The sequence below is a fragment of the Poecilia latipinna genome, unplaced genomic scaffold (genome assembly GCF_001443285.1).
Source record: "Poecilia latipinna isolate Pla-1442-1.1 unplaced genomic scaffold, P_latipinna-1.0 Scaffold1143, whole genome shotgun sequence".
NCBI classification, from domain to species: Eukaryota; Metazoa; Chordata; class Actinopteri; order Cyprinodontiformes; family Poeciliidae; genus Poecilia; species Poecilia latipinna.
Window position 1 is genome coordinate 109,464 of NW_015113759.1, and position 13,287 is coordinate 122,750.

The 13,287-nt window shown below is 41.3% G+C and overlaps 1 protein-coding gene and 1 long non-coding RNA gene across 3 annotated transcripts in view; one reads left to right on the forward strand and one right to left on the reverse strand.

Annotated features, from left to right (window-relative positions):
* slc22a15 (solute carrier family 22 member 15) overlaps positions 1–7,505 on the reverse strand; it is a 21,253-nt gene extending 13,748 nt beyond the window's left edge. For both annotated transcript variants that reach the window (XM_015052882.1, XM_015052883.1), the window contains exons 1-8: positions 6,685–7,505; positions 5,922–6,071; positions 5,708–5,840; positions 5,166–5,330; positions 4,964–5,093; positions 2,947–3,007; positions 1,181–1,347; positions 211–351 (exon numbers count right to left, since the gene is read on the reverse strand). In XM_015052882.1, the coding sequence (XP_014908368.1) occupies positions 211–351; positions 1,181–1,347; positions 2,947–3,007; positions 4,964–5,093; positions 5,166–5,330; positions 5,708–5,840; positions 5,922–6,071; positions 6,685–6,768 (1,031 nt within the window). In that variant the 5' untranslated portion in view covers positions 6,769–7,505. The remainder of the gene's footprint in view (positions 1–210; positions 352–1,180; positions 1,348–2,946; positions 3,008–4,963; positions 5,094–5,165; positions 5,331–5,707; positions 5,841–5,921; positions 6,072–6,684) is intronic.
* The window catches only part of LOC106959990 (uncharacterized), a 12,110-nt gene continuing 5,701 nt past the window's right edge, over positions 6,879–13,287 (forward strand). The window contains exons 1-2 of the long non-coding RNA XR_001427477.1: positions 6,879–6,893; positions 12,417–12,427. This is a non-coding gene — a long non-coding RNA (uncharacterized LOC106959990). The remainder of the gene's footprint in view (positions 6,894–12,416; positions 12,428–13,287) is intronic.

The following is a 13,287-nucleotide window of genomic DNA, read 5'->3' on the forward strand; positions in this document are numbered from 1 at the left end:
AATAAAACATTTTTCCTTCAGGAGGGTCAGGATCCGTTACTGTTCACCCAGCCTCGTTAACTCTGGAGCCCCGCAGGGCGCCGGTCCGACTGGGGCACCGGTCCGACTGAGGGGCCGGTCCGACTGGGGGGCCGGTCCGACTGGGGGGCCGGTCCGACTGAGGGGCCGGTCCGACTGAGGGGCCGGAGCCCCACAGGCATGTCGGCTCACCAGCTCTTATTGATGAAATAGATGCAGAGCGGGTAGGCCGGCAGCTCCACCAGGCCGTACATGGCCACGTTAACGAAGCGACTCCCCGAGGTGGCGCTGGCTCCCAGGGTGAGGCCGTAATACACCAGGCTGCAGCAGTACCTGCAGCACGCACACACACACACACACACACACACACAGGTAGAGCGTTACCTGAGATCTGCTGAACGGGTCTCAGCTTCATCTTTTACTATCAGATCAGGAACATTGAACATCGGAGCTGGAAGAAAATTAACGGTAAAGAAAAACTTTCCTGTCCTGGAATAAAAAATGTGAGCAGGCCGAAAACACGAACTCTACTGTCTCAAAGGCCATTTAGCACTTAGATCCACACCCTGCTGACATCATGTCATCCAGCAGATGATGTCATCTAAGATGAACAAGATGTTTCAGTCCAACCGTCTGTTAGGAAACAGCAGCAAGAGAAAAAACTGGAAAAAAATGAATTTATAAATAAAAACTCACATTTACAAAGCATTAATGCCAGGCTAAGGAAAAAAGTAACTTAGGAGACTAAAGTCACATCACTGCAAGAAAAATGAGTCTCAATAATACGAGAATAAAATCGTGTAAAAAAAGTAAAAAGTAATTAGGATAAAGTCATATTACCAGAATAAAATATGATAAAGTCACAAGAAACGTCTTAATGAGGAAAAGTCGCACCGATTCAAGACTGAAGTCATTTTATTAGAATAAAGTCTCAATAATACGAGAAATAAATCGTACGACAAAAAAGTCAAAATTATGAAAAAATAGTAATACAAGAAAAAAATCACAATAATAAGAGAAAGTGATCATTTTATAAAGTAAAACTAAAACTGATTTCCTGAATCAAAACTAAAACTCGTCTCAGTTCCACATCAGAGGCTCATTTATCTGGACTGAGGGTTAAAATGGCCCAACAGAACCGGCGGCCGGGTCCGATACTCACCACACGTACATGAGCACCATCGTCCTGAGGCGCAGCACCGGATGGACCGCCAGCTGCAGGACGCCACCCCGCCTCCTCGCCGGGCCGCCGGGCCTGGCGGCGCCGACCCGCTGCAGAACCAGGCTGGTGGCGTTGCTGCCGTTCCTCAACGCCATGAAGCGCAGAACCTGAGATTACAAACACAAGATGTCAACATTTAGTTTAAATTAAAGACGAGAAACCTGCAGAGTCATCGGGTTGGTTCTGAAGAGGAAATGGTTCTGAAACCCGAGATCAACTTTATTCACCTCTAAAACCTCAGAAACTGTTTTCTAACTTTACTCTGGATGGAACCGCAGAACAAACATCACCCAGAGAGAAGCAGCCCGTCTTCAACAAAAACGATTTAATCACCGATACTGTCGGTTTTCAGGACCCGAATGCTCCGGCTTTAAATGCCCTGGTTACAAAATACAGAAAATAAATAAGAAACTTAAAAGCTTACCACACAAGAAAATAATGAATAGCTTAATAATTAAAGAAAAAATAGAGATTAAGAAAAAATATGTAAGAAAATTAAGTATTAAGAGAAATGAGAGGAGAAATTTTATTTTAATAAATATAAGAAAAACAACAAGGAAATTTAATAAGTAAATAAAACTAAAGAAAACTAAATAAGGAAAATACAATTAAACAAATACATCAGAGCTTTATTTATTTATAATCAAATAAATAAGAAAAGCATAACAAATTGATGGATATATATATAAGAAAGTTTCACTGGAAATAAAACTAAATTTAGAAAATAAATTAAAACTTATGTTTCTCCTGAATGTTTTTAATAAAATCTCATATTTATTTCTTTGTCTTGAAATGATCAGCATAAATCAATCTGAACTGAGTGAATCAGCATTTCTCAGCCAATCAGCTAATGGATCTGCAGAGACTGACTGATGAACATCAGGGAGGTTTGCTGCATCACCGCAGCTGCCGCAGCTTCTGCCGCAGCTTCTGCCGCAGCTTCTGCTGCAGCTTCTGCCGCAGCTTCTGCCGCAGCTTCTTATCATTAAAAACAGTTCAATCTTGAGCTGGAATCCACTGACAGACCCTCAGACGGCGTAAAGAACGTCTGGCTGGAAGCAAACCTTCCCATAATGCCTTGCAGGACGCAAACAGACGACCCGGGTCAGAAACAAGAGAGGAAACAAATCCTTCATTCTGCTCCAACGCCTCAGTATTCAGCAGAAACACCTACGAGAAACCATGGCAACGAGTCAGGCGATACACACACACACACACACACACACACACACACACACACACACACACACACACACACACACACACACACACACACATTCCTGCTGTAGGAGGAGGGCGATGATGAATCTGAACGCTGATGCAGCCGCTTCTCCACAGGACAGATTGTCACATTAGAGGTGAATTTATCTCAAACAGGAAGTGACATCACTCCCTCAGATCACTGCATGAGTTTCCGTCACAGACCAAACGAACATAACTCACAGGAAACCCCCAACCCACACTCAGAACCACTGTGATCCAGTAGTCGGGTTCTGAGGTATCAGTGGCCATGTTGGGACTTTCAGTGTTGCATTCAATGACAGCTGGGAAATACCACCGTTCCTCATTCTCTCAGCTCTTTTTTGGAGAGAGGAAATGTCAAAATAACGACAATGTCTCTGAGATTATGGCAGAGGAAGTGACGTCATGATGTGTGTGTGTGTGTGCAGGAAGTGACATCACAATGCGTGTGCAGGTGTCCGCACCTCTTCGGCTCGCTCCGTCTGTCCCTGAGAATAAAGCCAGCGAGGAGATTCTGGAAGAGTTCTGCAGCAAAACACAGACAGGACGCACTAATCAGCAACAACAGAAATCTAACATGCAGATTTTATTCTATTAAAAATCTCACAGCTTCACTGCGATTTTCCGACGATCCAACAGCAGGAGAAAGAATTCAAACCCAGTAAACTTTTCCATATTTGGCCTTTCAGTTTTTATTCATCGTTTTAGTTGTAAAAAATGTTTTGAATCGTATAATTTTCTTTCTGCTTCACAGTCATATTACACTTTGTGTTGGTCTGTCACATTAAATTCAAATTAAATATATTTATGTTCATGGTTGTAATGTGACACAATATGGAAAAATTCAAGTGGTGTGGATACTTTTGAAAGTTTGGGATTAAGTTGCATTTAATCTGCAGTATTTTTGAACTGAACTGAGTTGTGAGGCCGTTTCCTCTGAATATCTGAGATAAAAACAGATCAAAGCTCTGAAACCAAACATGTCTGCATCCTGTTTGTTTCACACAACAGCTTCATCTCCCTTCATTCAGATTTTATTTTCATTCAGGCACGTTTCATCTCCTCTGGCACCTCAACATGCAGCACAAATAAACTCTATAAATGAAATGAACCCAGAAACATATTTTAATGCTGATGCTTCAAACAGGCTGAAAGGAGCTTCAGCTCAGGACTTTAACCTCCAACCTTCGTCCTGAACTCATTAACATCAACGTTATTTATGGAAAAGGTTAAGCCAGAGTGCTGCTCTGGTTTCTGCAGAGACTTAGATAAATAAATCATAATCAGGATTAACTCAGCAATGATTTAGCTACTTATTTCTAAAGGCAGATCAAACCGTCAGAGAAGCTCATCTCACCTCTGAGGATCTCAGAAATCTGTTCCTCCAGGGTTGTAGATTTTAAGGAGAAGCGTTTCAGCTGCTTTCTACTCCAGATCTGAAGCTGCAGCGACCAACACATTCTCTCTCTCCGTTATTGTTTAGGCTGGGAAACTCTGAGGAAAGCCCAGATTAGTTCCACTACCTGCAGAGGATTTCCTCCTCCTCGTGAGTTTATGGTTTTAAACAGAAACCAAAACAGAAATGATGAATTTCCCAGCCTGACTCTGACCTTCAGTCACTCCCTGCCGTCATTCATGACTTCACTGAAGATCTGAACAAACCCTTAGTGGTTTATAAACTCTGCAGATGTTCCTCTTTAGGTTCACTTCCTTGTTTTTACAGAAAGGATCTGTTGATTTGGTTCAGAGCGGTCAGGACTTTACCAGGACTCTGGTAAAGTCCTGGTAATCTGTTCAAGGAACAGATTAATCCTAATCTGTTCCTTGAACAGATTAGGATTAAATTTTTTGTACAAAATTATTCTTCGATAATCAGGTTTTATCTGCTCAGTTCTGCCTATTTTGAGGTCTCTGTCACTTTAAATCCACATAACCTGCTGCTGGCCACGCCCCCAGCTCAACGTTTACACTCGTCAGATGCGCAATTATACAACCGTACATCGTTGAAAAGCGTCAGTAGAACCTGCAGCAAATTGTTTCTGGATGGCAAGTCAACAACAAAACACTCCTCGTTTCCAGCAGCCATTGTACAGCAGTAAAACCAGCTGACCAAACATGCTGGAGCTCAGTTTGGGTTGCTAGGTAACAGGTGTAGCTCTTCTGGGGCTGTAGGTTTTGGAAGATGTTTGATCATTTATCCAGAAACCACCTTGGTGTTTTTGAAGGGCTTGGGATGTTTTTAGAAACAGTTCAGACCCAAATGGAAGTACAAAAATGTGCAAATGTGAATTCTGCATAATAGTTTAAACTTCATGCTAACCTTGGACTTTTAAAGTAAAAATCACAGATTTTCTTCAAAATACTAGCTTAGCTTCACAAATTCTTACCTTATTATCAAAGGAAGTTGATATTTCAAATTCAAAAACACTTTATTGACCCCAAAGAGAAATTAAATCATTATGCAGCTGAGTTTCTACTCACACAGACAGCAGGAAGAACAGGACGCCAGAGGAGTTGGCCACCATGGCCAAAGTCCTCCAGGGCCGGACGAAGTAGCCCAGCGCTCCGAACAGAGCGATGCCGACGGCGAAGATCATGCTGGTCAGCGTCCCTGCAGAGACAAGCAGCTGCAGCTAACAGAGTCCAGGCAGCAGGGGGAGCGAGCGGGTCAGCGGCGCCGTACCGGTCATGGCCCAGTAGGACTTCCCCACGTACTCCTGGGTGAGGACGAAGCAGACGAGGCCGATGCCTCCGTTCATCAGCCCCACCAGGAGCCGAGAGGCGGCAAAGACCTCGTAGCTGGGCGCCAGGGCGGTGAGGTAACCGAACATCACTTCGAAGAACAGACCTGGGGGTCAAAGGGGGCAGAGCATGAGGAGGACCCAGCAGAGCCTGGAGGAGGCGCATAACTTAATTATTGATATCTGAAATAAAGGCTAAATCTGCTAAAAGCAGATTTTATGCTAAAACTGCCTGCCTTAGCCTCCTGGTTACGCTGCTGGAGTAAAACATCCCAGCTGATGATTAAACTCTGAGTGAAACTCCTCCACCTCGTGTCTGATCCCATCTGCTCGTTTATTCCTGCACTGAACCTTCAGCTGATTCCTGACACACTGGGATACAGCATTCCAGGCTGGGAGCAACGCGACAACCTCCAGCAACGATAAAGCAACAGGCAACCCTGATCCTGCTGGTCAAACCAACCTGATCCCCGTTTCCCCTCACCTGTCAGGTAGACGGGCCTCCGTCCGATCCGATCGGAGAGCGGCCCGAAGACGACGTTCCCCACCAGCAGCCCGGTGAAGAACAGCGACCCGGCCAGGCTGACCTTATAGGCCTGCTGTCTGATGAGAACCCACTGAGGCGCACAAGGACAGGAGGAAACCCGTTAAAGCCTCAGTGTTTTACTTCCTGTCTGCGGACATTCGGCTCTGCAGACCTCGGTGACGATGGAGTCCACATCCTCGGTAAAGATGACATGCTGCTGCAGCTCCCGGTGGCCAGACGAACCACCGTCCTGATTCTCGACCCGATACTCTGGTGTGTATCCGACCAGAACGATCAGCATGGACTGGCAGGCCATGTAGACCTGAAACACAGCACACCAGATCATATCCCCTACTCCAGCATTTCTCCAACCATACGGAGATTTAAAGATGAGCAGCAAAAGCAGTGCTTGGCACTTTCTTCAGTCAGAGGCTTCATCAGGTTGATTGCAGCACTGACTGCTCCCAGCATCAACATCATACCAGCAGAACCAGTTTCCTTCCAGAATTTTATGCTTTTTAATTTAAGACACTGAGCCTTAATACAAACTGTTCTTAGACCAATTCTTAGATTACGCAGATCTTCTTGACTGAAAGGAAACTGTTCTGATGGCTAATAAACCTTTAAATAGGTTTCATTTACCTTCATAAGGTCACATTTTAGACCGAAACGTTCATAAAACGGACACTTAGAATAAATTTACGCATTCTTATAACCAACACGACCTTATAGGTTTATGGTAAACTCGCCAACAGTCTGAAGTATTTATGGAAGATTCATTTCCACACCAGGGTCAATATTTGGATGTTTGTTGTTGTTTTGGGCTCATTCTGACAGCCACGTAGCGCTGCAGCTACTGCTAACGGACAGTTTCATGTCTGTTTTTTCTTTTGTTTTCTATTTAATCGTTTAAAATATATTTGAATGTGACAAACCTGCGCCAGAACCAGCACGGTGACCGCCCGCTTCTGGTACGGCCCAAACTCTCCAACCGTGTGGAAAGCAGTCTCTATATCCATGCCACCGAGGCCGAGCCGAGCTGGCAGCTAGCCATGCTAGCATCGCCGCACAAAGATGAGCTGCACGAGCAAGATAGTTAGCTTCTTTTACTTCCGGGTTCACTTCCTCGTAAATCTATTTGAATGTTTTATAAAGCTTCGGTCAGCAACACAGCTGAGAACTCAAAATGATATGCTAACTTAAATGTTTGTGCAGAGTTTTAGCGCAATATGTTGCGTCTGAAACCGATGTGAGCCAAAGCAAGAGTGTGCCCTACCTTAATTTCCGAGTTCGCTTCAGTTCAGCGTGAGTGACGAAATGAAATTTACTCAAGAAGGCACTTTACGTTACAGAGCAGTGGAAAAACGAATTATATGAGTATCCCAGGACAAACAGACATTTCCGGTCCAACACAAAAATAAACGAGTCGCTTATTCCTGTTGTTTCTTTTGTTGTTGTTGTTTTGTTTGCCTCAACTCTGGACACTGACAGTGTCGCCAGTCAGACATGCGTTACAGAGACTTTATATAAAACAGAGAAAATTATGGACAGCATCTTGTTAAGCTGCGTTAACCATAGAACTACGCAAATTGCTCTTGCAAAAATAATTCACTTAATGGAAACAAGCCAATTTCCGGGAAAATAAGGTACGTTTTTGGATTTAAAAAACTGCGCCAACATTAAGGTATCCAAATGAATGTACAGTATTTGCACAACTGCAACAGAAATACTTTTTGCGCCACACGAGTCAGGTGATCAACAGCTGGACGATACTAGCGAAAACCACGAGGAAGACGACAGGAATTAGTCTGACTTATGGTTGTAGTTGGTTGTTTTTTTTTCAGACAATGACCAGCTGGCTTCACCAGCGCTCTCACGGCATCGCACAGTTCATAAAAAGTTGTATTTAAAACATAACTCTTCTGTAAAATGGCTGGCTACAATTTCCCCAAACAACATGTAAGTGTTTACATCCATGATGTTTAATAACTTCTATGCATAGCTTATTGGGCAATTTACCTTTTGGGACGAATAAAGTTTTTTTTGTAATTCTTTTTTTAATTATTATTACTTTTCACGATGTAAACCAAGAACAAATGGCGGCTTCTTGATAAGTCAAACAACAAATGCTGCTCCAATTGCTAAAACGGCCACAAGCAGAATCGCAGGCAGCGGGACCGGACCGCTGCTGCTCTGGAAGGGTTTGCTCTGCTTCTCGCTGATTGGATTCTTCACTTTGCAGGTGTAGTCTGAAAACCTCTTGGTGTTCTTGGTAAAGGAAATGCTGAACGTCTTATTCCCCTCCTTCCATTGTTCCGTTTTTCCTGTCTTCCAGAAGTACTGGACGGGTTCGGCACCTTGAAACTGTCCACCACAAACCAGGGTGCAGTTCTTAGAGGTAAGACTGCTGCAGCCCTTGGGCCTCACGGACACTTCAACAGGGTAGCCGTCCAGCTTCCTGATCCCCGCGACGATAAAGCTGACAGGAAGCGTCTTGTGGTTGATCTCCACCGTGAACTCCCCGCTGTCAGACTGATTCACGTTGCTGATGGTCAGTACTCCGGTGCTCAGGTCCACGTTTGTTCGGCCTTTTAAGTCACCCAGATATTCCAGAGGAACCGAATCCTTTATGTATTCAGCTATAATGTTCCCTTTATGCTTCCAGGTGAGCATGGTGATGGCCTTAGTGTAGTTCGGGTTGAGCTTCAGAGTCCGGCCGATCTCAACGTAAACGGGCAGCTTCTGAGCCGCGACCGCCAGCAGGATCAGCATCAGGAGGGAGAGACCAGCCGTCACAGCCATGACGGAGCGGATCTATGGGGTAACCCGCCCTAAATGTCGACGTTTAACTTGAAGAACTCCACCCAGCCTGGGTTTGTGATCAAAATGGCGGCCGTTCTCCTTGGCGGTTGGAAAGAAACGTGACGGTTTGTATACAACGGCTCGCAGCTCGTTGAGTAAAACAAAAAATCTGTGTCATAGTTATTGGACTTTTTATTATTTTCTCTCTTTACTATTACCAAAATTGTGAAAAAATTTAAAAATTGCCTTTTTGTGTCCAAACATCCTTTGTTTGTTTGGTGATTTGGCGCTCAGATGCTAAATGTGACTGTGCAGTGAAGCCACCTAAAAATTAATATTGGACGTTTAAGTTATTAAAAGAGAGATCCACGGGCTCAGAGAGACATCCGGAGATGAAGCAGTCATGAACTTGCTTCATTTCTACTCTCTGACAAACGTTTCAACAAGATTTAACTCAGAAATTAAAGTTTATGAATCTAACAAAAGATAAGTTGAAACATTTAAGTTCAATAATGTTGAATTGTGAGTTTTAACTTAATGCTGTAATTTAAACCAAATATTTATTTCACAATAAGAAAAATCTGTCCTTGCCTAGTTAAACAGCATACATTTCTCTATTATTTTACTCACAATGTCAAGATAAATAATTATTTTACTTTAGAATAATATAAATCCTTCTTTTCAAATTGCATTAACATAATTTCTGATCTTATAATACATTTTATTAAACATCACAAATAATTCTGCTCTAAAACATCCAGTGTGAACAGAATATTAACCTCAAACTGACAGTTAAATTAACATTTGCCTTATAACACAAGAGTCATCTCAGGATCTCAGGATACAAAAACCTGCCGCTAAGAACTCTGGGAAATAATTCACACTCCTGTGTTCTTTCACTTTTTCTTTTTTTTAGAGTGCTAACCTTAAAACTCTAGTTTAACTCTTGGAGGTTTGACAAAATTAATAAAAGGTTAACAACTATAAGTTTATCTTTCACAAATTTAGGTTCATAATCTAAAACTCACTAAATTTATTTGACTTAGAGTACAAGATAGTAAACACAACTAAATGTGGCTCAAATGTTTTACAGTGTCTGTGCGATGAGCGAAATTTGTCAAAAAATGGTTGCAGTGCCCTTGTTTCCTCTTTATTTATCAAATATGGCTTAAATTGCCAATACTTTGATGCCTAAAATATGTATTAATGAGCTACAACATTTAATTTACCTTTGGGATCAATAAAGTATTTTTACAAATAAATTATTTACATTTTTCACTCCCAACCAAGGAGATTTTGAACAAATGGCGGCTTCTGCATAAGTCATCCAACAACTGCTGCTCCGGTTGCCAACATGGCTGCCAGCAGAGGCGCAGGCAGCGGGACCGGGCCGCTGTTCGGTTCCGTCTTGAACGGGTTCGCTGTCGGGTCGCTCTCCTTCTCACTGATTGGTTCTTCGCTCTGCAGCTGAAGCTTTCCAAGCTAAGAGTCTCATTGTTATTAAAATGATCACATTTTTCCCCTTCCTTCCAACTTTCAGCCGATCTCGAAACATATTATCTATACTTGCAGCCTCCTATGGAGGACCTCCATATCCAAGAAAGAACTCGAGTAAAAAAATATTTTTTAAAGTTTACTCAAGTAATGAGTAACTGATCAAATTATCTTTTAATGTTAAAAAATTACATAATCAAAATAAAGTTAATGAGTTCGTGTTAGTTCTAAAATGACTAAATTAGTTTTAAGTGTAATCAATTGATGTTTCAGGCTAAAATGTCACTTTTAAAGCTGAATGAAACCGAGTTAAACGATTAATAGAAATCAGCAGAATAGTTTTCTTTCAGTCGAGAAACTAAATCGTCCAGAATCTCCTCGCTGGCTTTATTCTGAGAGACAGACGGAGCGAGTCAAAGAGGTAAAGATGCATCATGACATCACTTCCTCAGCAACACTCACCTCATCTTTACGTTTCCTCATCCTGATAAAAAAAAATGACACAATGAGAAGAGTGGCGATAGTTCCCAGCTGTCATTGAATGCAACACTGGAAGCTAAACAGTGTATCATTTGCAAGCTACGGGATATTGGGTACAAACCCATTAAATGTTCCTTGTAAGATTCAAAACTATGCAATTCATGCTCAAAGTAAGAAACCATCAACTTCCACACAATATTCAAAAAATGTTTTGTGACAATAGGGGATTGATCTGGAGAAGGAAATAAAAACAGGGTTTGTATGTCAGTATGTGTGGCAGATTTATGGAATGGATTAACTGATGAGTTTAAACAAAGTAAAAATATAAACCTGATCTAAAAACTGTTCAAAAAGGAGATTATTGGGAAATATGTTGTGTAGGATGGATGCCTCAAAGACCAAAAAGGAGATTATTGATATAAAAAATGTATGAACAATTGTAAATTTAAGGATGAGAATGTGAGTTTTAAGTGTCATTCAGTGTGGGAATAAATTAAGAGTTTATCTGGTGTGGTGAGACTCAAATGTTTGTAGGTTGATAAGAATAAAGGGCAGGAAATCAGACCATCTTTTTCTACCTACTCCTTTTTGAACAAATTATGTAAAAATGCATGAAGTGGGCATGATAGCTTTGTTTTATTCATTTGTTTCTGTTTTTACTTTTTGTCTCTTTGAGATATTAATAAACCTGACTGAGGGATTCTTACTTTAACACTGCTTGGTTATTTTTCTTAACAATCGGTTTCATTTTCAGCCCTAAAGCAGAGGAGGAGTCCTGGAGACGAGATCTGCTGGTTTACTCACATTTCTCTAGTGGAGTCAGAATAAGTTGGGTAGTAACTACTTACATTTACTCAATTACATTTGCTTGAGTAACTTTTTTGAAAAAAAGATTACCTTCAGGAGCATTTTTTATCTATAATTTTTGCTTTTATTTGAGTAATTTTATTACAAAGTGTTTCTACTCTAAGTTGAGTAAAACTTCTGGATTTTCTACCCACTAAAAGAGAAACGAACATGTTCCTGCAGGCTCTCGCTGCAGGAGCTGAAGTCGTCCTCCAGGGAGTCCTGCAGACAAACCGGGTCAGAACCAAGACATGCTCACAGAACCAGCTCACAGTCAGGGAGCTCACCTGGTCAACCTGGCTCTGCTTGTCGTCCTACATTTTTTTATTCAATGAAAAATGATTTAGATTTTTCCTGGTTTTATTTTTTGTTTTCCAGATGTAATTGTCATTTCCATCATTAGAACATTAAAATTTCCACTTAACTCGCCAACAGTCTTAAGTGTTCATGGAATGTTGCTTTTCACAAATAGAAGTAATATTTAGAAGTTTATTGTTTTCCGTCTCATTTTCTCTTATTAATCACCTAAAATATAATTATTTAAGTGACAAACCTGCGTGTGGATCCTACCGTGTGGAAAGCCAAGCCAGCACCGCCACACAAAGATGAACTGCACGAGCAAGATGGATAGCTGCTGTCATTTCCGAGTTCATTTCCTCGAATTCCTATTTACTGTTTATAACGAGTTCGTGTTAGTTGTAAAAACGACTAAATTTGTCAAATTCCTAATTTTTGTCCCGTTCATTCGAAAGCTTTGGACAGCAGCACAGCTGAGAACCCAAACTGATAAAGTTTTATGCGGATTTTTATTTTAACCTCATTCAGCGGCGATCCGAGCTGGCAGCTAAACTTAGATCATACCCTGCATTGACCTTCCGAGTCCACTTCCATGTAGATTTACAACCGTTACTTCAGTTTATTATCAAGCCCCACAGCGACACAACTGAGATCTCTCATTAATAATCTAAATTGAAAGGTGTCTGCATATTCTAACCATTTTAGCAGCACCTGAAACCGATGTTTAAGTGACGCTACAAGCTAGCAGCTAAATTAAGTGTGTGCCCTGCCTAAACTTCCGGATTTGCTTCAAAGCGACTTTCACGTAATGCCTTCAAGTTTTTGACTTCCGACAAAGAAACTCGTCAGAGTCAGCGACGCAATGATTATTTATTTTAAAAGGCACTGTACATAGCAGTGGAAAAACGAATAAATACATGAGTAGCACTGAAAACAAGCTTTTATAGTCCAACACAAAAATAAGATGCTTAACAGTTTTAATTCCATCCATCAATCTCTCTCTCTCTCTCACACACACACACACACACACACACACACACACACACACACAGGGTAAGTCACAGATCACACTCGTTTTAAAGCCTGAGCTTCCAGGGGAAACGGCTCACCATCTTCCTGTGTCTCCCTGAGCAGCTCCAACTTATTCCAGTGCATTTAAAAACAAACTTAAAAAGCATATTGCGTCCAAGCTACTAGTCAATCGCGTGGTTTTATCATAATACATAGACATTTGGGAATACCTCATCTGATTCTTAAATAAGTCGAAGTCCTGTGCAAAAACTGAGTCACATTGAATCTGTTTCACCAGAGGCACAGTGGAGAGATTTCCCTAAAATAGATAAAATGAGGTTTTTACAGCACAACAACATTAAATGGATATGAATAATAACGCATTACATTCATTAAATCATTACTGTTCATTATCCAAAGGTCTTTAAAAACAATGTTATCAAGCTTTCTAAAACTCCTGATTCACATCCAGACATGATCAAACTACTAAAATGATGGAAAACAAAACCATTTTAACAAATTCATATGGTAAAAAAAAAAAAAAAAAAAAAAAAAGATTATATTTGAGACAACGCAAATTTGTTTTCCCTCATTCAATAACACAAAGA